At 39.5% G+C, this 26,654-nt stretch overlaps 1 protein-coding gene across 1 annotated transcript in view; it reads right to left on the bottom strand.

The window, feature by feature from the left end:
• LRGUK (leucine rich repeats and guanylate kinase domain containing) overlaps positions 1 to 26,654 on the bottom strand; it is a 119,246-nt gene that overhangs the window by 25,876 nt on the left and 66,716 nt on the right. Inside the window, exons 16-17 of the mRNA XM_021002352.2 lie at positions 9,718 to 9,875; positions 1,923 to 2,011 (exon numbers count right to left, since the gene is read on the bottom strand). Coding sequence (XP_020858011.1) covers positions 1,923 to 2,011; positions 9,718 to 9,875 — 247 coding nt within the window. The remainder of the gene's footprint in view (positions 1 to 1,922; positions 2,012 to 9,717; positions 9,876 to 26,654) is intronic.

Genomic DNA, 26,654 nt, shown 5'->3' on the forward strand with positions numbered 1-26,654 from the left:
TTTATATAGTGTCTATTGTACGTCAGGTGCTTTACAAAGATCCTCACAACAGCCCTGGGAGGTAGGTGCTATTATTATTCCCATTTTACAGATAAGAAGGCTGAGGCTGAAAGGTGACCTGCTCAGGGTCACACAGCTAGTATTTGAGGCAGAATTTGAACTCAGCTCTTCCTCACTCCAAGTTCAGTGCTCCATTGCACTACCTAGCTGCCTAATAGGTATGCCAGCCATTATTATTTGAAGAGTACTTGAGCTGTGCATCTGGTATTCTTTATTCTAACTACACGACCAACTCACTTGTTTTTTTCCCAACCATACATTTAATTCATTACATCCCCCACCCTACTTCTCATTATATATGGGTCAGCATTGAAAACATGCTGCCATTCTCCTCAAGTTGACATGGTAAGGAGAAGCAAAACAATCTAATTTTCTCATAACTACTTCAGAAAGGATGAAAAAAACCCCCACCAAATGAAATAGTGATCAAGCAATCTAAGGAGAAACGACAAAAGATACATTCTGCCATCCTAGGTTGGTCTACACAAAGACATGGCCAGAAGCCTGTCTGGGGACCCTAGACAGAAAAGTCCAGCCTTGTAGCATGGCCTCCAGAAGCATTCAAGCTCAGGGGCAGTGTCTGTCCCTAATGTACAGCTGTACTACTTGCTTATTTGCCTAGAAGTAATACACTTTACTGACGTGTATAAGCAACTAAATTCAATTCAGTGATTTTTCAATTCTGAAAAACCAGATTAAACAGAGAATAAAGATGAATATATGTGGGAAGTTGGTTTTCCCCCATTACCTGAAAAAGACTCTTCTCTCTCATTGACGGAATAATGGAACTTGTTAAATTAACCTTCATGGACAAAAGTTGGGAATGTGGGATACCTGTATTCAGATACTATCTCTTATTGTGGGCTTTAAAATACCCTGAAGTCACAGGCTAATAGGTTTAAAACTGGAAGAGACTTTAGGGTCATCAAGTACAATCCCTTGGGTTTTTTTGTTGTTGTTGTTTGTTTGTTTTAGAGGCAATTGGGGTTAAGTGACTTGCCCAGGGTCCTACAGCTAGTAACTGTCTGAAGCCACATTTGAACTCTGGCCTTTCTGACTGTAGGGTCGTGCTCTATCCACTGTACCACCTAGCTTCCCCTCCCTGTTTTTGTTGGTTTGTTTGTTTGGCTAGGCCATGGGGTTAAATGACTTGTTCAGGGTCACACAGCTAGTAAGTATCAAGTGTCCGAGGCCAGATTTCAGCTCAGGTCTTCCTGATTCCAGGGCCAGTGCTCCATCCACTGTGCCACTTAGCTGCTCCTCCCTCCCTGTTTTTACAAAGGAGGAGACTGAAACACAGAGAAGGTAAATGATGCATCCAGGGTCGTAGAGCTGCAATATATCTGAGCAAGGATTTGAAACCAGGTCTTCTTGACTCCAAGGGCTAGATAATACTCACTACACTTTGCTGCCTTTGCAGAAATCCAGATTCTAAATCATTATTTAATTGTAACCTATTGTATCTATTTCTATAATTTTTTTTTTTAGACAATTAGGGTTAAGTGACTCGCCCAGGGTCGCACACCTAGTAAGTGTCAAGTGTTTGGTCTGAGGCCGGATTTGAACTCAGATCCTCCTGACTTCAGGGCCGGTGCTCTATCCACTGCGCCACCTAGCTACTCCAATTTCTATAATTTTTTATAAAAGTATATTTATTATATTAATTACAGAATAGTGAGAAATTGAAAAAGGAATATGGTTGTATTACAATAGGCCCAATTTGACAATATAATGTTCTATAAGGGAATTTCTCATTTTTAATTGTAACTTAGGATAGAAATGGTATATATGAACCTTGGAAATTCAAAAAATGATAAAAATGTATGGATTCAAAAGTTACTTGATATGAAATTATACTTTACCTTTGAAACAGGATAGTGCAATCTGGGGGAACCTTTCCCATTAGGGCCTGCCGAGCTGCCTCACGCCGTTTCTGCATAGAAATGATTTCCTAGGCAAGAAATATAATCACCAATTATATTCATATTAAAAAGAGCACATGCATACCTTTTGACCCAGTAATACCTCTTCTATGCCTATACCCCAAGAGATCAAAGAAAGGAGAAAAAGATCCACATGTATAAGAATATTTACAGCAGTTCTTTTTGTGGTATCAAAGAACTGAAAACTTAAGGGATAACTATCTTGGAGGAATAGCTAAACAAACTATGGCACATGAATGCAATGAAATATTATTGTGCTACAACAATTGATGAAGAGGATTGGTTTCTGAGAAACCTGGGAAGATTTGTATGAACTGATACAGAGTTAAGTGAGCAGAACCAGGTGAACAATTTACATAATAACCACACAAAGACAAACCAACTTTGAAAGACTTTGGAACTCTGCACAACACATGACCAACCGTGTATTCAGAGGACCCATGATGAAACATGCCACCCATTTGACAGAGGTGATGGGCCCAGGGTACAGCCTTAAACATTTATTTTTTGAACATGGCCAGTGGAGGAATTTGTTTTGCTTAATTGTTATTTGTTATTCTTTTACAGGCGTTTTCTTTGTTTTGCTTTTTCAGCTAGGGGAGGTGAGGTTAAAGGGAGAGGAAATAAATTTGGCAAGTGAAAAAAAATTCATTTAATTAAAAAAAAACTAAAAGCAGACATCTGGGAGTTAAAAGCTGATGGTATAGCACCTAGAGCAATAACAATAATAATAGCTGACATATGTGTAGGCCATTGTGGTTTAGAAAACAATTTATTTACACGGTATCATTGATCTGACACAGTCATCATCATCAGTTCAAGAGACCTTGGAGGCCATTAAGTCTAAACTCCTTAATTTACAGATGAAAAAACTGAGGCACAGAGAAGTTAAATTACTTGCCCCTGGATTTGAACCCTGGTCTTCCTAACTACAGGTCTAACACTCCATTCACTATGCTACATTGACTTTCTGGAAGCTTTCCAGTAAGAGTGGAATGAGTACTTGCTGGGACTACTGTAAAGGGGCTAGATCCTCGGTCAGGTACAAGTTGGACCAGATGACTTCTGTGGTCCCTTCTAACAGGCCCATGAAAGATCCCCTACGCCTCCTCTAACAACTCCCATCCATCCAACAGTGGATAATGAACAACTCCCACCTTGGGAGTTTCAAAGAGCTATGGCACATAATGGAGCCACTACTGGGCAGGCATGGAGTCCTCACTCGTGCCCCCAAAAGAATGTCTTATAGACCTAAGGTGAATGAGTGGCAGGAGAAGCAGGCCATTAGAGGACAAACAAGAATAAGGAAAGAGGAAAGAACGGGAAGGAAAAAGAAAGGAATAAAAGAAGTCCTCAAGCCAATAATACTTACTAAGGATTTACAAAGATGTAAGGGGCATCTTTGTGCCAAGATATGCCAAGGAATATGTAATAGCCTAGAGCACGTGGATCAAAATAAAAAAATATACTCACAAACAGGCATATCTTTGTGCCCCCAAACTTTCCTATGTTCATAATGGCTTAAGCCTCATTTTCTCTTGTTGAAATCTTACCCATCCTCCCGAATCCTCCTCAAATGCTACTTTCTTTGTGAAGCCTTCCCTAATCTCCTTAGTAAGGACTTATCTTTTCCTCCTGGGAATTTGCATTGTCCCCTTCTCTAATGCACTTATGTTCTATTCCCATTTATAATTTGTTGTTATCAGTACATGTCACTTCCCTTATTACATCGTAAGCGCCTTGAGAACTTCCTTTAAATTTCCTTCAGCGCAATATTCTGCATGTAGTAGGTATTTAATAAATATTTTTGAATGAATGGTCAGTAAGCCTATGAGATATAATTATAAATGCATTAAATGATTCCTGTAAGTCCCAGGGGAAAAAATTTGTCTCAATTCAGTTCAAAAAGCATTTACAAGTGTGCAATACATGAAAAGAATTGGGGATAGAAAAGATGAAAAGGAACAAAGTCTCTATCCTCCCAAAATATACAATACAGTAAGAGATTAGGTGTGTTCACATATAAGTATAATACCAGATAGAATGTGATATGGGTATTTGTTAGATCTAGACAGGGCTAAAAGAACATTTGAGGAGGGAAAAATTATTTTTAGTTGAGAGGAACTGGAAAAGGAAGGAGAGGTGTGGTTAGGGAAAACTTATGTATTAACTAATGATTGAAAAGCAAAAAACAAAAAAAGGAAGTGTGATTGGACTTAAATCCAATCTGGACAGGTATCACAGAGGTGAGTTTGGAAATTGCAAAGGAAGGGAGGGAAATGATTTGAAAAAGAATCATTTGATCATTTGAAAAGGAATCATACCCCTTCTTGTTTTTGAGAAAGGTACCTCAAGAAAGGAGAACAGCATGTGATAAGGTAGACTAACCGATTAACCAGTTTTGCTCTTTAGTACAAAGTTTGCCTCTAAAAACAATTGCCAAAGTTTTATTTATTTAAATCCATTTCTGTCACCGTTGGAGGAAAACTTTCAAAGCAATCAAACCGTCACAAAAACAGTCAAATGCTGTTTATTTCTATCTTTCTGCACCATTTAAAATGCTGGTTTTCAATGAAAGTAGCATCAGTGACTTGTTAGAACTCACAATCTGTGCCGAAAATATGTGCAACCAGTATGTCAGAAAAGTCGTCATTCAACACATCACGGAAACTTCCGTGTTTTCTCTCCAGTCTTTTAAAAAGCTGCTGTCGGGCAGCTCTTAACAAAGGATGTCAGCATTGTTGTTTTGTGGCACCATCTGCATACCCCCTCTGAGATCTTGGATGGATCAAAATCTCTCTCTTTAGGCACAAACTATGAAATGTGATGATGCCCTATGAAGACCTGAAGTTTTGTGACAACATTGAATCTGTAAATTTTGAAGAAGAAAAACGAAGAAATAGCAGAGGAATCCCTAGAGATGGTGCAGTGGCACCCTTGCCCTCTGACTATCCCTGGGTGCACATCTTCACATTGTGGCATCACACTCTACACCAACGGCTTTAGGAAGAACTAGCTAAAGTGAAGCCCTTGGAAGGGATTGCTAATGTCGGGAGAGAACTCAAGCCCTGGTATCCACAGAATATGAACAGTCAGAAGGAAAGGCAAAAGCTCAAGGGAGCATTTAGCCTTTCTTCCACTGGATTTGTTAGGCCTTGGTCCAAATGGGCCTAAGGAAATGAGCGAGAATTGGAACATGGGCTGCAGCACAGAGGGGAAGCAAGCTTTGGAGGAGGAAGAGGATGGCAGTGCATCCTCTCTCTTGAAGAACATGCAGAAAAAGAAAATGAGGAAATGGTGGAACCAAAATGAGAGACTCACTTTGATACTTCTTGGGAATCCAAACACGCACAACATGACCAATGCAGAAACCCATAGGGCAACAAATGTGCATTTAACTTGTGCTTTAAGAAATGAGCTTTCAGAGAAATTGTAACTGTCCAGGTTATGGATTACTTTTTAGAACCAAATCAGAAATGTCCCTTGCCTGGAAAGGGGACTAGCTCAGCCTGCAGGCTGAGGATCCAGAGTGAAGGAACTTGGGGAATTCCCAAGAGCCAGGGATAGTATAGACCAAAGGGCTAATTAGAACCCAGTGCCAACCCTGTCTCTTACTTCCAGGTCTCTGTTGCAATGCCACTGCCTTGATAACGGTATCAGGGCTGCCGCTAAACTTCGGATAAGTAATTTAAGGAAACACTTCTTACTCAGGAAAAATCTGTTATTTAACAGAGAAGGAAATGCTACATGGTCTTCCCAGGATGAGGTCCAGATAGGCACCCTTGGGTGGGGAAATCCTCTGAAGTCATTAAAAAGAAGTAGTCATCACCTCAGTTGTCTTTAGGGCAGTAGTGTGAAACTCAAATAGAAATAGATCCCTGATGAGACATATTGACTTAGAAAATCACAAATTAATATGATTTAGGTCGTATTGTATTTTAAAATTTGTTAAACATTCATTTCCCCATTACATCCTAATTTGGTTGAAGCTCCTGGAGTTTTGTAGTCCACAACAAAGCCCTGATTTTGAAGCTTCTGCCATAGGGTGCACAGATCAGTATGTTCCATGACTTCAGTGTCGAGGGAGTCTGGACTGTTGTTGCCACAGAATCGTACAATCGTTGAGTCCCTTAGAAGCTGTCTGGTCCAACTCATTTCCCATTATGGTGCAATGATAAGAACACTCATCTTGTGGTCAAAAGCCCTGGGTTTGGATCATGGCTCCAATACCTACTACCTATGACTCTGTGCAAGTCACTTAACATTTCTGAGCCTCAGTTTCCTCTTCTGCAAAATGTAAATAGCAAGATAGACCCGATAGAAATGTGAGTTCTGTGAGTTCTTACAGGTTGAGGAAACAGATACATAGAAAGGTAGACTTGTCCCAGGTCATACAGTGTTTTACTATCAGAATTGGGAATAGAAGATATAAACAATTAAGTAGTTTATTAAGAGTATTTCTTTTTATAAAAGATATGAGGTTCTTTGATGTTCTATTCCCACACTATATCAAGGAAAACCTTAGGACAGCCTTTAGTCCTTGCCTATAAACACCCTACAGGCTGTGACATCTTTTCCCATTCAAGGCTGCCCTTAATGTTTAGATTAATTTGATTTACCCTATGTGACAATGGTAACAGAGGAACAGGATCAAAGCTCCATTCTCCCACACAGAAAATAACTGGATACCAACGCTTTAGACATTACAGAAGAGTTGTCTTTAATTGGTTTGAAGGTTCTAGGGATGGATAATGCTACACTAAAAATTTAATGCTTCATCCTAGAAAGGGTGAGACTGAGAAGTTTTCTACCAGGTGAAAAACACAACCTTTGACAGGCCCTATACAAGCTGGCAAGGCCTCAAATATGAATGTAGAAGGCTATGACTCTCAGCACCAGTGAACACCGAGAAAGAGGAGGGGGCTTATAGCTAAGACTAAACAGTTTGTTGGAGCTGTGATCACAGGCTCTTGTGACATCTGCAATTGCTGATGTGCACTCATACAATGGCCAAATTCAGTCTTTTATAAGCCCTTGTATTCTACAATACATCAGAGTGGTTATTCCAGTTCACCAATTAAGGTAAACAAGTCCTCTTTATCTCTAATAGATTGCCTTCATGGAGGTAGATCAATTTTTTTTTTCATTATTTCATTGTCAGCTTTCTGATCATGGAGACTTTCTTCCTTTTCTTTTCTTTTGGCTAGGCAATGGGGTTGAGTGACTTGCCCTGGGTCACACAGCTAGTAAGTGTCAAGTGTCTGAGGTCGGATTTGAACTCAGGTCCTCCTGACTCCAGGGCCAGTGCTCTATGCACTGTGCCACCTAGCTGCCCCTTCATGGATGCTTTCTAAACACTGTGAGGTTGGCCCTTCAATGACAGACATTCATTCAGTCTGTAGCCTGGCCCAGGACCAAAGGTTTTTCAGGCTGGTTGGTAGGGACTACCTGCTAGAGCTTCAGGATTCCCTGCTCTAGCCTGTGAGTGTCACCTCTGTCCCATGATGAGGCATTAGAGCAGGACATCAGTGGAGGAGCATTCTACAATAATTATAAAATATGCATTTGAAGAGGGAAAGTGCACATACCACCCTATAATTTTAATTCTCAGTCAAGGCTGGCATTTAATACTAATTCATATTGGCTAACTAATTTATGACCACAAGAAACAGGTCAAACCCTTAGGCAATTTTCTTTTCTTTTCAAATTCATAGATTATTATCATTATAATGGCTTACATTACTTGATCCCAAAAGTAAATCCTTATATTTGGATTCCCCAAAATCAACAAATATGAAAATGAACAAATATGAAAAAAAATGAGAGGATTTTAGTGAATTGAAAGTTCAATGTGGGTCGACAGCATGATATGGTAACGGCTGCTTGTCCTATTTGTCCTTTGTTCTGAAAGAGGACCATGACACCAAGGAGGTGATGCTGTGACTTGCAAGTGAATTGGATTTAAGTGAGGGAGGGCTGGACAAAGTCACCAGCCTCACTGTCTCCCCCAGAGCCATCTGGGTCCAGTGGTAAGATATAGATCAGGATGACAGGAGATAGCCCTGGATGCAGTGGGAGACCTTGGCCTTTTTAAGCTAACATCTTTAACAGGTCTCAGTTTGACTGAAGCAATGCCCATTCAGTGATTAAGGCTTAATAATACATATTATTAATATATGTAATATATCTATATATTATACTTATTGGCTAAGAAATAGCATGGTGGATCAGTGGAATAGATTAGGTATGCAAGACACTGTAGTAAATGACTATGGTAATCTACTGTTGGATAAACCCAAAGAGGCTTCTGGGATGGGAACTCACTATTTGACAAAAACTGCTGGGAAAACTGGAAAACTGTATGACAGAAGTTATGCACAAACCAACATCTCACACCATACACTAAGATAAGGTCAAAATAGGTACATGATTTAGACATAAAGGTTGATACCATAAGCAAATTAGGAGAGCAAGGAATAGTTTACCTGTCAGATCTATGGTGAAGAGAAGAATTTATGACCAAACAAGAGATAGAGAACATTATGAAATATAAAGTGGACAATTTTGATATGGTAACTGAGAACTAACATTAAGAGAGGCATAGTGTCCAGGACTAGGGGCACACATGACAGCCCCACTCTACTTTTCCCTGGTCAGATCACACTTAAGAGAATTGTGTTCAGTTTGGGGTACTCCATTTTCAGAAGGATAATGATCAATAGGTGAGCCTCTAGAGGAAGGTGTGATGATGGTGAATATTCTCATTATCATGCCATGTGAAAATGGGTTTAGCCTAGAGAAAGAAGACTGAAAGAGACTTAAGGCAGATATGCTAGTTGCGATGTATTTGAGGGGCTCAAGTGATGAAGAGGGGTTAGAGTTATTATTTTAGCGCCAGGGGTGGAAATTGCCAAGAGACAAATATAGGCTTGATAGAAGGGGGAAAAAAGTCATAACTCCCAGAGCTATCCAACAGTGGAATGGACTGACTTGGGAGCTGGGGAGTCTCCCCCTTACTGGATGTATTCAAGACATGGCTGATGGTCACCTCCCAGGGGTTTTATAGAATGGATACTTGTTGTTAGATGAGATGACCTAAATAGTCTCTAGGTTTCCTTTCAGCTCTGAGATTCTGTGACTCTATTTAATGTTTTATAAACTGCTTTGCATGCATTATTTCATTTGCTTCTCACAATTACCCTGTCAAGTAATACAACTATTAGTATCCTTATTTTAGAGATCAGGACGCTGAAGTTCCAATTAAATGACTTGGCCGGGGTCACAGAGCTACTTGCTTATAGAGCAAGGATGCATCATGTCTCCTAACACCTAGGTCAGTGCTTTCTTCCCATTGCATGGCAAAACCATCCACTGCACTGGGAGAGTACAGTAAATTATTACTAAATAAAAAAATAACTTTTCTCGGAACATTTTCTTAGGCCTTGTATGATTGAGGGATCTGATTTGGTATAGATGAATAAACCCTGGATTAAAAGTAGCTAACCTTGGTTCACATCTTGGGTCCTTTTACTCTCTGACATCCTATAAATCTAAATGGGTATCAAAAAAGAAACGGAAGGAACGTGTCCTCAGCTGGTATGGACAACAGCAGTCTTTAGGGAAATCTGTTACTTTTTCAGAGCATTAAGTCTCTTTTTAAGATAACATATTACAATGTTCAATTTCACCTTTACCCCATCTTTCCTACTCTTACCGCTGGTATTTCTTCTGCTGAAAGTTTGGCTGATAAGCTAATAACATAATTTCTGTCCGTGGAGTCCAGAAAGTCACTGAAAAGAGCATTCGAAGAAAGGTGCCAGAAATATTCTTCATTTTCTGGTGATCTCCTGTTAAGCATCTCCTTGTTAGTATCTGGTGGAGAAAGGATAAAGTTAAAAATAGATCTTCTTCAAAGTACAATACAGTTCTGGCTAAGCAAGAGGCAGTCACTAAACATACATATATTGAATTGAATTAAAATATTCCAACACATTAGCTAAAGCAGTAACCCCTTTGATCTAATTGAAAAACCAATCGTTATTATTTCTCTTTTGGAAAAATGCTTCCTTTGGAAAATTGAAAATGAAAGCAATGCATGTACAATGTTAAGAACAAGATCTAAAATAGAAAGGAATGATAATAAAGTTACTGTTAAACAAATGTATTGAACAATATGCTAATTTCCTCTCAAAGTTGGGGACCCCAGAGACCTAGAGTATCCAGAACTTAAATTGTCATTATTATCAAACTGCTGGGGGCAATTTAAATACCTTTTAACTGTTTGAGTCAGATGGGGAGGTCTTCTACGTTATGAATATTCATGAAGACAAATATAGGAGCACATCAAAACTTCTAGGATCATTATGAGAACGCAGAAAAGGAAATCATTTTCACTTAATAGGTCCCATTCCAGATGAAACCTACATAGAATGATTTGGTTCCAATGTTTCTTTTACTAGCTTTCTCTCATCCACTGTCTCCATCACAACGTAAACAATCGTGATGGTGCAATAAGTGCACGGCTGCTGCTTGGCCCAGGGGGGCTGAGGTGCTTGCCCTCTCCCTCTTCCAGGGGAGGGGAGGTCCCTGTCAAATCTGAACCCACATCCTCAGACTGGGTTCAGTCCTGAGGGAAGCTAGGTTGTCTAGAGAGAATTCAAACTTTTGTATCCCCACATGTATTGGCTCTTTAACCCCTTATTCACAAGCCCCAGAAGGAACCACTTAAAGCTTAGGTTTGGCTCATATTTAGGATCCCCCCTAAAGGAGCTAGAATGTCACTTTATGTACAATATAGATGAATAACTAAATTAAACAAAAAGTATTAATTAAGTGTTTGCTATATACAAAGTATGATGGTAAACACTGGAGAATAGAAATAGGGAGAGACAATAGGAACTTGTAACTTCAATTCAGATGGAAAGGCCCAGTAGACCCTTTAGGGTGCAGCAACAAATCAGGTATGGGACAGCTATTTCCTCTACACAAAATAATTGGTTAAGACCAAAGAATCATATGTGCCCACTGACAAAGACTTTAAACAGGCAGCAAAAGTATTATATGACTACTGCTATACCCTCCCTGGAGGCTGATATTTAAAACATCAAAACATGAAGCACTTGGTGGGCTTGTTCAATCAGCAATGAATCAACATTCACCTTAGTTCTGCACTCTTTATACAGTTCCCTGCAGGCCCATGTCTTCTGGTAAGCCAGGCCTAGCATGCCAGTGGTCATCTTCAAGAACTAGCAATTCTTGAAGCAGTTACCAGAGGCAGTTCCCAAACAGGTACCTGGACAGGTAGCCAGTACCAATAAAGTGCCTAGGAGCTCCCAACTTCTGTGGTACAGTGGAAAAAACACTCATCCTGCAGTAGGAAGACATGAATTCAAATCCTACTTTTCACATTTACTGTATAGATGACCTATATTAGCCTCTCCCAGGCTTCAGTAACCTTGTCTGTGAAATGAGGTGGTTGGAGTAAATGACCTCTGAGGTCCCTGCTGACTCTATGGTCCTGTGGTTACCTCCATGGCTGGAAATGTCCATCACAGGTTTGATGTTCAGTTACTTATGCTCAGGAAAAGGCCCAATGCCCAGGAACAGGATCACATAGGCAGCAAATGTGCACACTGCTATGTGCCCTCAGGTGGCATTTCTGTTTGGCTGACAGAGTGCTCCCATTCTCCTCCCCACTCCTCACAGGAAAACACAGAAAGGAAATCTTACTCATCACTCATTCTGAAGAGAGGATGGAAGGGAGAGTCAGATGGAAGATTCACTCCCTTTAAAGTCTACTAAGGGAGAGGCTCTTTTAGTGGCCAATTCTCCCTGATGCAGTTTGACCACTTTTCTCCCCACATCACAAAAGGCTGCTTTCAGCCATCCCAGAGTGGGGGACCAAGGATGACCCTTCAGGATTGAGCCACATATGTCACTGGAAGTTTCCAGGGGGGGCTCACAATATCTTGTATGGAACAACCATGTAGATTTATCCCTTACATCCTCAGTGGTGGTATACTGTATTCTAATCCCCGCTATGGTGACATGACAGTAGCGACATTGGGGTAGTTCAAACAATGACTTCTCTTTTAATAGTTCTCCAGTGATTAAAACATTTTCAGTGAAAATTAGATGTCTGGCTCCTTAGCAGCTTTGAGAATGTTAGTGCTATGCTGACCACATTGCTCAAATACCTCCTTTGGTATGCATTCCATACAACTCTTAAAATATTTTCCAGTACCTCAGTATCTTAATGGACAAAAGATCTGGCTTTCAAGAAAACTGAACTAATAGTGTTATAATACCCTGCGACAGAGCTTCCTGATACAATTCCAGTAAAAGTGTCTGAATTAAAATCAACCTTGAGGCAACATTTTAAAAATAAATTGCTTTGCAGTTCATGAGAAGAACCAAGTTCCCCAGAAATTATGGGGTACTTAAACTTATTTAAACACCTATTATGAGGCATTAAATGAGTTTAATGATGCATAGTAGATTTTAAAGTTGTTCCATGGATTAATATCATTGCCAAATGCAAGACCATATTAATGAAGTTTCCAGGGTACTGCAAACCACAATTCAATTGAATTCTAAATTGCTGAAATATTTAAGCTTAGGCTGTTTCAAAGCCAAGTGCACCAGAATAACAAGAAAAAAAGTCTTGCCTCTTTCTTTCCTGTGATATTTTTATTGCATGTTTTAACAGAACAAACACAGAACCTAGATTATACAATAAACAAAAGATAAAACATACAGAAACAAAAACATTCCATATTTCTTTTTTACCCCATTTTTTGTCCCCCAAATATAACAAGTATCTCCTTGCATGTAGGCAGAAGAAATGAAAAATCCCAGAATTTCTATATTCATACGCTGTATATAGACATATTTACTGATATAAGTGGAACTATATCTGAGAGGAGATTCTGGTCATATAGGTTTCTAAATAACCAATTTCTGTACAGTTGATTGTATCAATTACATAGGCAATACAATTGAGTCATTAAGCTGGCCAAAAATGAGAGACTTCCCAACTATTTTTCTTTCTTTTTTTTCCCCAACTATTTTTCAATATGGTATTCTTTACCATATAAAAACAGTCTTGAAATAATAAAAAAAGATCAAACCTGGATCCTATCTATGTTTTATGTTTTAATGGACCACTCTGGAACAAGGTAAATTCAACATATTTTCCTTTACAGGTGGTGGTAACTAGGTGGTCACAGAATCATTTTTCAATCACATAAGAATGTTTTTTTAAAACTGCCCTCTTCCTACCTTTCCAATCTTCCATGTACTCTATGATGTAGTAAAACTGGACTCCTTACTCTTCCTCACATGAGACACTCCATTGCATGACTCTATGCATTTTCCTGGCTGTTTCCCATGCCTGGATTTCACTCTCTCTTTATTTCAGCCTTCTTCCCTCAAATCTCAACTAAAGTTCCAATTTCTCCAAGAAATGGAAACTCTCTGAGAACAGGCACTGTTTTTGCTTTTCTTTGCATTCCCAACACTTAGCGTAGTACCTGCCTGTTGACTTGACCCTTTGCTTTTATTAGTCTTTTTTTCTTTGAAAACTTGAATGATCAAAGTAATGCATATATAGCATTCAACATGCAACACACATAAATGCTACATAGAGAGGATCAGATACTAAGACTGAGATATGCAGGGGTAACTACTAGGTTTATAGCCCAAAGAGATCAAAGAAAGAGGAAAAGGACCTATAAGTACAAGAATATTAATAACAGTTCTTTTTGTTTTATGTAGCAAAGGACTGGAAACAAACGAGGACACCAATCAGTTGAGGAATGCATGAACAAATGGTCTATGAATTTAGTGGAATATTATTGTGCCTGAAGAAATAACAAAAGGGATGATTTCAGACATTGTGGCTGCTGTTCATCTTTGGTTCTCGAAGAGGATCAATGACATCAGGAGGGTGATGTCTTGACTTGCAAGTGACTTGGATTAAAATGAGGCGGAGCTATGCAAAGTCATCAACCTCACTGTTTCCTCCAAAGTCATCAGAGTCCAGTGGCAAGACATAGGTCAAGATGACTGGTGATGGCCCTGGATGCAGTGGGAGACCTTGGCCTTTCTAAGCTAAGGGCTTTTCAAGGTTTCGGTTCGTCAGAGGCAATGCCCATTCAGTAATTAAAGGCTAGGTAAGAATTGAGGCAAAAGAGGTCCTGGTTTGCCTTCATAGAAGAATCAGTCTGGGAGAGGAGGACCCTCTGAGTTTCTGGCCAGAACAAAAACAATTGCTGTTTACAGTCACTCAGAGCCACCAAAACCCAAACAATGAGCAACTGAGGCTTGGGCAGGGACAATTTCAGAGAAACCTTACACAACCTGATGCAGAGTGAAGTAAGCAGAGCATGAATATTTCATATAATAACTATAACAATGTAAAGAAAACAATTTCATAAGATTTAAGAACTCTGATTAATGCAATGACCTGCCACGATGTGTGAAGACCAACGATGTAGCAAGCTAACCAACTCCTGCGAGAATAGTGACGGACTCAGCATGCAGAACAAGACAAATCTTCAGACATGGCCAGTGAGCAGATTAGTTTTGTGGTGTGATTATGAATAACTGTTACAGAAATTTTGTTTCTCTTTATTCAACGGAAGGGGGATTTGGGGAGAGAGGCAGACTAGTAATAATGCTACTCACCCCCACCCCAATGCTCCAAGAAGAAAGGAGTGTCATTGAAGCATTTAAAAGAAAATGTACAGTGAGAATCAAAGGACTTGCAGAAGGAAACAGACAAGCAGGATAGTTTTGAGAGTAACATGTTGAATTTCTTATATCCCTTTTAAGAAAAGGAAGCTATACATAATGGAAATTCACAGGTTCAGTTTTAATCATCTTTTTCTGTTTTACTTTGTATATGAAAATGCTTCCCCCACGCCTTTTGGGGTTAAGTGCAGAATGAAATAATTTCAAAAAGATATATGTGGGGAACAATGAAAAAAAGCTTAACTATATGATACTAAAATGTAAAAATATCCAAATCTTCCTGAGAATTAATCATTCCATTTTTTTAAACAGAAAGGTTAGAGAACTTGCTTTCTATTAGAAAGCGAGAAAGAAAAATGCAATTTATCAAAGAGTGTTATCACTAAACATTCAATCCCTGAGTGCTACCACAAAAAAAAGTATCTATCGTAGGCAGCAGTTCTGCATGGACAGGACCAGCTATCACAGGTGCTTTTCATCTGTGATTCTAAGTTAAAAATTACTGGAACCAGAAAAATAACCAGTTCACGTAGCAATCACATTGAGCTACGACAGTGACATAAATCTTAGGTATCCATTCACAAATATGCATGTCTGTATACATACATATATACATATACACAGTATAATCTAGAAAGTTGTAATCACATCATGTGGCAAAAATGACAATTTGAAAACTATTTTTCTTTTTTTATTAATTTATTTTGATTTATTAACAATCACTTCCATATGCTTTTGAGTTTAAAATTTTTCTCCCCCTTCCTCCCCACCACCTTCTCCAAGATGGCATACAATCTGATATAGGCTATACATACACATTCCTATTAAACGTATTTTCACATTAGTGATTGAAAACTGTTTTTCAGAACAAAATTCTACAGCCTTGAGTATCATATTCTGAAAGTTAAATCTCATATTAGACATATTACATGACAGAAAACAGGATGATATGTGTAAATGGGCATAATATACACACAGGGCTATGCCTAGAAATTTCTCCCATTAGAGTTCTTCATTTGTTAGACTCAAGTGGCTTAAAATGTACAAAACAGAACGTTCCAATTACATAATAGAATTGATCATTTTTGCTTTCATTAACTAATTGACACTTTGGATTTTGAAGGGCAGGGGTTTTTTTGTTTGTTTGTTTGTTTTGACGAGGCAATTGGGGTTAAGCGACTTGCCCAGAATCACACAGCTAGTAAGTGTTATGTAGCTGAGGCTAGATTTGAACTCAGGTCCTCCTGAACCCAGGACCGGTGCTCTATCCTCTACAGCACCTAGCTGCCCCTAGAGCAGTTAAATTTCTAAGGAAGAGAAACAAACAAAAGAAGAAAGGGGTTGAGATAGGGAACCAAAAAGGGCAGGCAACATGATCAGAACCTGGGTGCTGAGGAGCTGGAAAGCTTCTCTTCTTTCAAGTATTTTTGAACAACTGGTTCACTGCCTCACCCGTTCCCCACCTCTTCCAACAAGTTCTGTTGCTTAATCGATAAACATTCATTCAGAAGAAGGTTGTTTTTTAGATGCTGATTCATAGACCATTTCTTCCAGCAAAGTCCCTTTTCAAGGTTGGCTTAACTCTTCTTTTTTCCTTTCCTATCTTTTTGCCTGCCATTCGAATCAGAAGATCCTTGAATCTGGCAGTTTTATAGAAGTCAGTCTTTGTTCCAATAAGTCAACAAGAGACAGAAAATGAAATATCCCCCCACTGGCAATGAATCCCAATCCAAGCAATACAGTATATGTTACAGTCAGTTTAAAAAATCTGTAACTCAGAAGTGAGGAACGTAAATGTTCTTAATTTCATATATACGTATGATACATATATATATATGTTAATATAATATAATACTTATATTTTTCACCTTGGCTCTTTAAATTACAACTTGCAGTCTCCTTCCTAGATGCTTTCAGTTTTTGGTACACTCCTTTCCTCTATACAGGTTGACAAAGATTCCAATAGGAATTTGGGAGAAGACCCTCCTATTTGTCACCTGGCTTGATCAATGAAGACCAAGATCCTTAATTTGTTCTCCCCCGAATTTTTTTTCCAATCTAAATTAGTTTGAGATGGTGATATATGGATTTAATTATGAATTTAGAAAATTGAGAATTTGCTCAAGAAATAGCCAGTTTAAAAAAAGGCATATCCTTTTAATTAAAAAAAAAGACAGCTTTCATTTATGCATGAATGGCTGCATTTACATAAATGATTTAAAGTAGGTGCTTCTAATATTATTTAATGAACAGATTGGCCTGGCTTATATCAAACCCTGGAAGTCAAGGTCTACTGAAAGGCACTATGTATGGCACAGCGGATGGGGAAATGGACTTGGGAGTCAGGAGGCCTGGGCCTGAATCCCACCTCATACATTCACTAGTTGTGGGTTCGTATGCAAACCAATTTATTGTCTCAAAATCTCAATTGTATCACCAGTAAATTAAAGATGATGATGATACTTGTCTATGTACTTCACAAGGCTGTTGTGAGCCTCTTGCAAACTTTAAAGCATTCTATAAATGTGAATTGTTCTTTTTGGTGTGCTAGGAAAGGTGAATTCTGAAGCTAAAGCTCTCCATAAACTGTGTCTGTCATGTGGAATAGGATAGCAATGGTTTTAAACAGGAATGAGGTGGTTCTTCAGGACTGTGATGAATAAAAAGGAAAGAAACAATTCAGAGTAAGTTTCTCATCTATAAAATGGTACCTGACTTGTTAGGCTAACATTCTTTGAATCTATCATTTATTAAGATGGTTAGTTCAGAAAGAGCAAATTACTACATGTATAGATTTTAGAGACAGCTCATTACATACCCTCTACTAACATGCCAAAGTCCTTTTCCTAAAGTATGGGTCTTGTGATGCCATCCCCTACTCAGTAAGCTCCACTGTGGCTCCCTATTACTTCTGAGATCAAAATATAAAGTCCTGTTTGGTATTTAAAGCTCTTCATAACCTGGCCACTTTCTATAGTTCCAGTCTTCTTACACTAGACCCTCCTCCACCATGCATTTGGCAATCCAGCTACACTGCCTTACTTATTGTTTTCATCCAACAATGTTGTTTTCATATAACAATGATCCAGCAAGGGGGGCTAAGAATGGTTATGTAGGAAGGGGGAGAACCAAGATAAAGCAGTATCATAGAAGTCAAGGAAAAGAGGGATCTAGGAGAAGGGTGGGGCTGACAGTTCTGACAGCATCAAAAGCTGGAGAGGTGAAGTAGGATGAGGGCTGAGGAAAGGCCATTGGATTCAGCAATTCGGAGATTATTGGCAAGTTTGGAGACAGCAACAAAGGGAGAGTAAATGTAGGCTGAAATGAATTAATAAAAGTTCAGTCATATTAGAACCGAATCTTGAGCAACTTGCTCTCTTCCATGTTACTGTGACAAGTAATAGGGAGAAAGCCAAAGCTACTATCCATACATGTTGTTATAATCTGACCTGTGAGTCAGATTAAGAAAAAATATTTGGCATTATTTTCCATTAGCATTTTAGTAAAAATGAAGCATAAAGTGACTAAAAAATAATAGCTTCAAAAGTATTCCCTGAAAGTAGAAACAAGTAGAATTTTAAAGAATCCCACCAAAAAAAATTCAGACAATTGATCAATCAGATATAACTCTTACTAATTTTCTGATAAGGTTGGAACATTTGATCATGCCATATGAATACAATATTATTGTATTAGTATTGGTACTATTGTATTAGTAAAAATTACTAATAACATTACATGATTCAATAAAAAACCAAGAATATATTGGGGCAGAGCCAAGATGGTGGATTAGAGGCAACCTAGGTGAACTCTCTCAACATTCCCCTCCAAACAACTTTAAAATAATACTTCAAATAAAATTTTGGAGTAGCAGAGCCAACAAAAGGTCGGGTGACACATTTTTCTAGCCTTTCAACATTTCAGGTCTCAGTTTCTTAGCCTGACAGTGAAGGTATTCTACAATCTGACCCCATCCTATTACTTCACAACAGAAAATTTCCATTCCCCAATAAGTACACTAATGCCCTCTAGGTGGAGGTGTGAACTGGTTCAACCATTCTGAAGAACAATTTGGAACTGGCCCAAAGGGCTATAAAGTGGTGGCAAAGAACTGGAAATCAAGGGGACTTTCATCAATTGGGGAATGGCTGAACAAGTTGAGGTATATGAGTGTGATGTAATACTATTGTGCTGTGGGAAATGAAAAACATGGCAAAATCTATATGAACTGATGCAAAGTGAAGTAGAACTGGGAAGTAGAATTATTGTGCACAGTAACAGCAATGTTATAATGATCAACTGTGAAAGATGTGGCTACTCTGATCAATACAATGATACAACACAGTTTCAAAGGACTCATGATAAAAAAAATGCTATTCACCTCCAGAGAGAGAAATAAAGGACTCTGAGTGCAAATTGAAGTACAATTTTCTCTCTTCATTTTTCTTGCTTTTCTTTTTGAAATATGGCTAATATGGAAATAGATTTTGCATGATTCCACATGTATAATTGATATATTTCTTGTCTTCTCAGTGAATGGGAGAGGGGGTGAGGGGGAGTGAAAGAATTTGGAAACTCAAAATTTAAAAAGAAAAGCATGTTTAAAATAAATAAATAATAATTTTTTAAAAATTAAGTGTATAGATAAATCACATAGGGAAACTCTTGTCCACCTCTGAGAAGAATACAATGAAAGCTCATAGAATCATCTCTGCCAAAACCTAAGACTTAAGTTTTTCTAGGAGTATCTCAGAGGGGCATTTGTCCTGGAAAGAGACCCATCTCTTGTAGCTGTGGGTCCCTTAGGTTACTATAGTATTTGGCCCCACATTCTAGTGACATATTAAAGTTTCCCAGGGAGTTCCCATATGGCAACACAGCTACAAGTAGTCACCAAGAGCTAGCACCATAGCCTTGATTCCTAACTAAGGAGTAAAATAGTTGGGTCTTGGATGGCCACTTGGTAGGGATATCAAACTCTCACACCAACTCACCACTTATCAGCTATTGGCTAAACCTCACACGCTATACAAGGATCTTAGAGATAACAAGCAAACTAGAAGGAAGCAGAAAGGGGTCTTGATTACCTACTCCCTTTGTAACCTTGAGAAATCACTTGATCTTGCTGGGTCTCAATTTCCCCAACTGTAAAATTGGGGCTGGGGTGGAAGAGTGAATCCAATGACAGCTTCCCTTCTGATTCTAAGTCAAAGGGCTGTAGATTTAGAGCAAGAAGACATCTTAAAGGCCACCTAGTCCAACTTCTTCAAAACTGAGACTCTTAGAGATTGAGAGACTTGTCTGAGGTCATAGAGATAGTAGGCATCAGAGGAAGGATCTGTACTCCAGTCCTCTGACTCCAAAGCCAGTACTCTTTCTATGATGCCATCTTGGTCCTATGGATAAGTAATATCTGGTCTGAAAATAGTGCCCATGTTTGATAAAACTGTTTTTTTTTTTAAAGAAAAAAGTCTGATCCTCAGTTCTTACCTTTTGGAAATATCCTATATATTTTGAATCAAAGTAGGAATTCCAAAGTAGGGGGGAAAGGAAACATCCATTTTAAAAACATAGTTGGCATCCAAGCAAGTACCTTGCAAGAGCCTGGAAGAAAATCTTTTTTTTCTTTTTACTTTTGTCCTATGTACATAAATGACAAGTAGATGCTTCCTATTTAAAGAACTGAACTAGTCTGTTCACCATAGAAACCAAAGACAGGGAGATCATGTAAATGATTTATCTGCGGTACTAGTGCTGCCTCGTGACACTAGATAATAATAATGACAACTGGCAGTTACAGCTCGCTTTAAGGTTTACAAATTGCTCATTTTACCCTCACAACAATCCTGAGAGGTAGGTGCTATGACTGTCCCCATTTTACAAATTATCTCCACTGTACTAAAGCCCTTTGGCTGTGGTAAGCCACTATCCAAAGGATTCGCCACTGGAATATGACCACCTGACTGAGACTCCAGGTAAGACTCCCCACACATATTCTTCGATCCAGGAACACTGGCCTCTTGGCGGTTCTAGGCATAAGGTATGCCCTCTCTCCCTTTCTCTGCTTGACTTTTTCTCTGGCAGCCACCTGTCCCTGGAATGCTCTCCCTCCTCAACTCTGCCTCCTGACTTCCCTGGCTTCTGTTAAATCCCAACCAAAGTCCCGTCTTTTACAGGAAGCCTTCCTAACCCTAGGTGGCAAAGTGGATAGAGTACTGAGCTTGGAGTCAGGAAGGCTCGAGTTCAAATCCAACCTCAGATGCTACCTTTGTGACTTTGGGCAAGTCACTTAACCTCTTTGCCTCAGTTTTCCTCAACTATAAAATGGGTGTGGCAATACCATCTTCCCGGCAGGATTGTAGTGAGGATCAAATAAGACAATATTTGTAAAGCCCTTAGCACAGTGCCTGACACATAGTAGGCACTATGTGGATGCTTATTCCTCTTCCTCCAAAACCCCTCTGAATTCTAGTGCCTTCCCTTCATTACTTATTTCCTATTTATCCACTCTTGAGCTTGTTTTGTATATATTTGCTTGCATGTTATCTCCTTCATGTAGCTAGGTGGTGCAGTGGGTACGGTGCTGGACCTGGAGTCAGGAAGACCTGAGTTCAAATCCAACCAAATCCAGCTGTGTGACCTTGGACAAGTCACTTAACCCCGTCTCCCTCCATTTCCTCATCTGTAAAATGAGCTGGAGAAGGAAATGGCAAAGCACTCTAGAATCTTTGCAAAGAAAACTCCAAATGGAGTCACAAAAGAGTGGGACACAACTGAACTGACTGAAGAACAATGTCTCCCTCATTAGATTGTAAGCTCCTTAAGGGCAGGGACTCTCTTTTGCCTCTTTTTGTATTCCCAGTGCTTAGCACCATACTTGGCACACAGTAGGCACTTAATAAATGTTTATTGACTGATTCCTAACTTTAATAAAACCTGATACACAAAAATCTGAGCTTACTAAAGTAGAAGGGAATTCAATTCAATTCAATCTGACATTTATTAGCACCTACGCCCCAGGCATGGGGATACAATGACAAGAAGAAAAACATATCTTGCCCTCAAGGAGCTTATGTTCCAGTGAGAGGAAGCAATATGTACACAGCAAAGTAAATACAGAATAAATATGAGGCAATTTTTTTTTCCTGAGATGAGGTGAGCTCTGATGATTAGAGGAGACAGGAAAAGCCTCTTTTAAGGGGTAGCACTTGAACTAAATATTGAAGGGGATTAGGGATTGAAAGAGGTAGAGGTAGGAAGGAAGTGCATTCCAGAAGGAAGATGACTATCACTTGGGGACACTGTCAAACAGGCCAATTTGGCTGGATCTTAGGGCGTATGATGAGGAATGGTTAGGGTCAGCACTAGTGTGTTTGTAGTATGAGTAGAGAGGAAGAGAGGAATTTGAGAGATGGGTGTGGCTGTGGCAGTGACAAGTCAGACAGCTGTTTAGATGTGGGGGATGGAGTGGCAGCACAAAATTATGGGTATGCTCCAAGGTTATGAACTTCAGTGAGTGACTGAAGATGTGGTGGTGGTACCCAGAAGGCAGCTGATGATGTGAGACAGGAACTTAGGGGAGAGACAGGGCTAGATGTGGAGATTTCGACCATCACTGACTATATGGGAGTTGATAAGTTCACCAAGGGAGAAGTGTAGAGAGACATGTAGAACACAGATGGTGATAAGTAGCCTACGAGGAGGCCAGGAGAATCAAGTGTCACAAAAACAGTAAACGAGGGGGGAAATCTTTGCAACAAGTTTGTCTAATAAAGGTATCATTTGCAAGATATAGAAAGAGCCGACCGAAATTTGTAAGAAAAAGAGCCTGCTGGTTGTTGGTCCAGATCCTTGGGAAGGCCATCTCTACCTCCTTTCCTCTCACTCTCTTAACTCTCTGCAGGCTGGATTCAACGTTTCCAGTGATTTCTTAATCGCCAAATCCAATGGCCTTTCCTCAGTATTTATGCTTCTTGACCTTTCTGTAGCCATTGTTACCACTGGTCACTCGCTTCTCCTTGATGTTCTCTTCTCTCTAGGCTTCCTCGACACTGCTTTATCCTGGTTCTCCTCCTCCCAATCTTTTTTTTTTTTTTGGTGAGGCAATTGGGGGTAAGTGACTTGCCCAGAGTCACACAGCTAGTGAATGTTATGTGTCCGAGGCAGGATTTGAACTCAGGTCCTCCTGACTCCAGGGCCAGTGCTCTATCCACTGCACCAGCTAGCTGCCCCTCCTCCTACCCAATCTTGCTACTCCTCGGTTTCTTTTGCTGGTTCTTCATTCAGGTTTTGCCTACTAATGGTGGGTGTCTCCCAGGCTCTGTCCTGGACCCTCTTCTCTTTTCTATATGATTTCACTTGGTGATCTTATTAGCTCCCACAGATCTAATTATCACCTCTGTGCTGATGATTCTCACTTCTATGTATCTAGCCCTGACCTCTCCACTTGACTTTCAATATCACATCTTCAGCTACCTACTGGACATCTTAAACCACATATCCTATAGACACCATAAACGCAACATATCCAAACTGAACTCATTATCTTCCCTCCCAACCCCCAAATCTGCCCTTCTTCCTAATTTCCCTATTACTGTCAAGGGTATCATCATCCTCCCAGGCCCTTAGACTTAGAGCTTAGCTATCATCCTCAACTCCTCATTCTCACCCCCACCCCATCGCCAATGTTTCCAAGGCTTGTCGACTTTACCTTTCTAACACCTCTGGTGTAAGTCCTCTTCTCTCCTGTGACACTACCATCAACTTGGTGCAAGCTCTCATCACTTTATGTCTAGAGTATTGCAACACAGCCTGCTATTTGGTCTCCCTGCCGTTAAGTATTTCCCAATTAGATTCCATCCTCCACCAGGCTGTCAAAGTGATCTTCCTAAAGCATAGATCTGACTATGTTAACCCCTATCCCCACCCGCCCATTCAATAAACTCCAGTGGCTCCCTATCACCTCCAGGATCAAATATGAAATCTTCTGCTTGGCATCCAAAGCCCTTAATAACCTGTGCACCACCCTCCCCCTCATTTCCCTGCTCTCTTCCAGTCTTTTTGCACTTTATTCCTCTCCATCTACTTGAGATTCAATGACAATGGCTTCCTTGCTATTTCTTAAACAAAATACTTCCTCTCCCAAAATGCACTCTCTGCTCATTTCCACCGGCTATCCTCCATGCATGGAATTCTCTCCCTCTTCATCTTCCCCTCCTAGCTTTCCTTGCTTCCTCCTTCAAGTCCCAGCTAAAATTCCACATTCCACGAGAAGTCTTTCCTGATTTCCCCTCACTGCTAGGGCCTTTCCTCTGTTATCTCCAAATCATCCTGTACGTAACTCGTTTGTACATAGTTGTTTACATGTTGTCTCCCCTATTAGACTGTAAGCAATTTGAGAGCAGAGATTGTCTTTTATCTTTCTTTGTATACCCAGTGCTTCACAGAGTGCCTAGAGCATTTTTTGTTGCTGTTGTTTATTTGTTTCCAGTCGTGTCTAACTCTTCATGACCACTTTTGGGGTTTTCTTGGCAAAGATATTGGAGTGGTTTGCCATTTCCTTCTCCAGCTCATTTTACAGATGAGGAAACTGAGGCAAACAGGGTTAAGTGACTTGGCCAGGGTCACATAGCTAGGAAGAGTCTGAGGCCAAATTTGAATGTTGGTCTTCCTAATTCTGGGTCCAGGACTCTATACACTGCACTACCTAGCTGCCCCACCTGGCATACAGTAGCCATTTAATAAATATTTATTGACTGACTGATTTCCCAAATGATAAATGGTCAAAGGATATGAACAAGCAGTTCTAAAGGAAAAAAATTAAAATATCTATGGCCATAAGAAAAAATGTTCCAAATCAGTAATAATTAGAAAAATGCAAAATAAACAACTATAAGGTTTCATCTCACACCCAACAGATTGGTAAAGTTGACAAAAAAGGAAAACGACAAATGTTGGAGGGGCTGTAGGAAAACAGAACATTGATGCATTGTTGATGGAGTTGTGAATTGGTACAACTATATTGGAAAGCACGTTGATGCCATGCCCCAAATATAACTAAACTACACATATCCTTCTTATAAGTACAAAAAATATTTATAGTTCTTTTTTTGTGGAGGCAAAGAAGTGGAAACTGAGGAGGTGCCATCAGTTGATGAATGAATGTAATGGAGAACTCTTGGAAGAAATGAAAAGTGAGATAATTTCAGAGAAACCTGAGAAGACTTGTATAGATTAATGCAGAGTAAAGTGGGTAGAACTGGGGGAACAACATATAGCAACATGGTAAAAATGAACGATCTAGAAAGACTGAAGCACTCTTATTGATGCAATGATCAATCATGATTCCAGAGTATCAATGATGAAGAATGCTACTCACCTCCTGAAAGAGAGGTGATGCATTCATATATAGAATGAAACAATCATTTTAGACATGACCAGCGCAGTCCATGGAGTGTCCAGGAGGTGAGCTCTTTTCAGGACTGCTCATCCACCTTTGGTGTTCACCTTCACCAAACTCTCACCTGTGGCTCCACGAAGCTGTAGTATGCACAGCAGCCACACCCCGGCATACTGTCTCAGCAGGCAAGTTAAAATAGGTAGCTGATGGGCTTAAACCCATTGGTGAGTTAGGGTGATGTTCACCTCAAGCATGTGGAGACTTTTCTTTGTGGAATGGGCAGACAAGAATAGTTTGTTCCAATGGCCATGAAAGTGGCTGAAGCAGGCACTGTAGAGTTCTTAGAGCTTGGTCAGATATTGAAGATGCCAAAATCATCCACTGTATCCTGAGCCATTGCTGGTCAGCTTGATTTTTGTCCTGCCACTGCACTTTGATGACTCAGGAAGAGGGAATGAGGCTGATGGCTTTGTGCAACTCTGCTTCCCTTAAAGCCAATTCACACACGTGTCAAGACATCACTCCATGAGGTCATTGATCCTCTTCAAAACCGAAGGATGAACAACAACAGACATGGCCAGTATAGAAATTCATTTTGCTTGATTATGCTATTTATAAGGGTTTGGGTGGGTTTTTTTTTTAAACCTTTTTTCTTTTCAGGGCTAAGAGAGGTTGAAGGGAGAAAAATATGCTTGATAATTAAAAAGAAATGAAATTTAAATAAAAAAAAAGTCTCAGTCAAGGTCCTCTCCTGAGAGTGAAGGGGAAAGGAATGGTGTAGGTGGTTTGAGAACAGAAGTTTAGGAATAGAGATATTAAGGGGATTAGGAGAGCCAATCAGGTAAGAGCGAAGGGATTGGGCATGATTAAGATGAGACAATAAATTTGTAGCCGACCCAGTCAGTTGCCTTCCAGTACCTTTTGGCATCACAGGAACAGGATGGCTATGAGGAGCTTAAAGCAAGATTGGAGTTTTGAAAAGGATTAGGAGTTAAAAAGATTTAATTTGGGGAAACGACTCAAAGTTATTTAGAGCCAAGTCTGATGGATAAAGTGGGGTGGTTAGGTTTGGTTTGGTTTGTAATCAAAAACAAGACATGACTATAAAGGAACAGTATTGGTTTTCTTGTGTAGTTCATAAACTTGGTTCTGAAGGCAGTTTCAAAACAATAGTTCCAAAAAATTCTTTTAAGAAATAGCTCGAATGGTTACAGTAAGCATGTAGCTTCTTAAGATGACTCTTCTGCAAAGGATATGTCATTTAGATAGGTAGGTCCTGATATATTAAAAATATTAGTCTCATTATTTTATACATTTGATGGAATTAGTCAGTTAACAAGCCTTTATTAAGCACTCACTAGCACTGGAGATACAAAGAAAGGCAAAGACATAGGCCCTGTGCTCAAAGAGCTCATTCTAAAGGGGGGAAATAACACGTACACAACTAGATATATATACATATATACACATGTGTCTATATATGTATATGTGTATATACA

The sequence above is a fragment of the Phascolarctos cinereus genome, unplaced genomic scaffold, assembly GCF_003287225.1.
Source record: "Phascolarctos cinereus isolate Bilbo 61053 unplaced genomic scaffold, phaCin_HiC Scaffold_1;HRSCAF=81, whole genome shotgun sequence".
NCBI classification, from domain to species: domain Eukaryota; kingdom Metazoa; phylum Chordata; class Mammalia; order Diprotodontia; family Phascolarctidae; genus Phascolarctos; species Phascolarctos cinereus.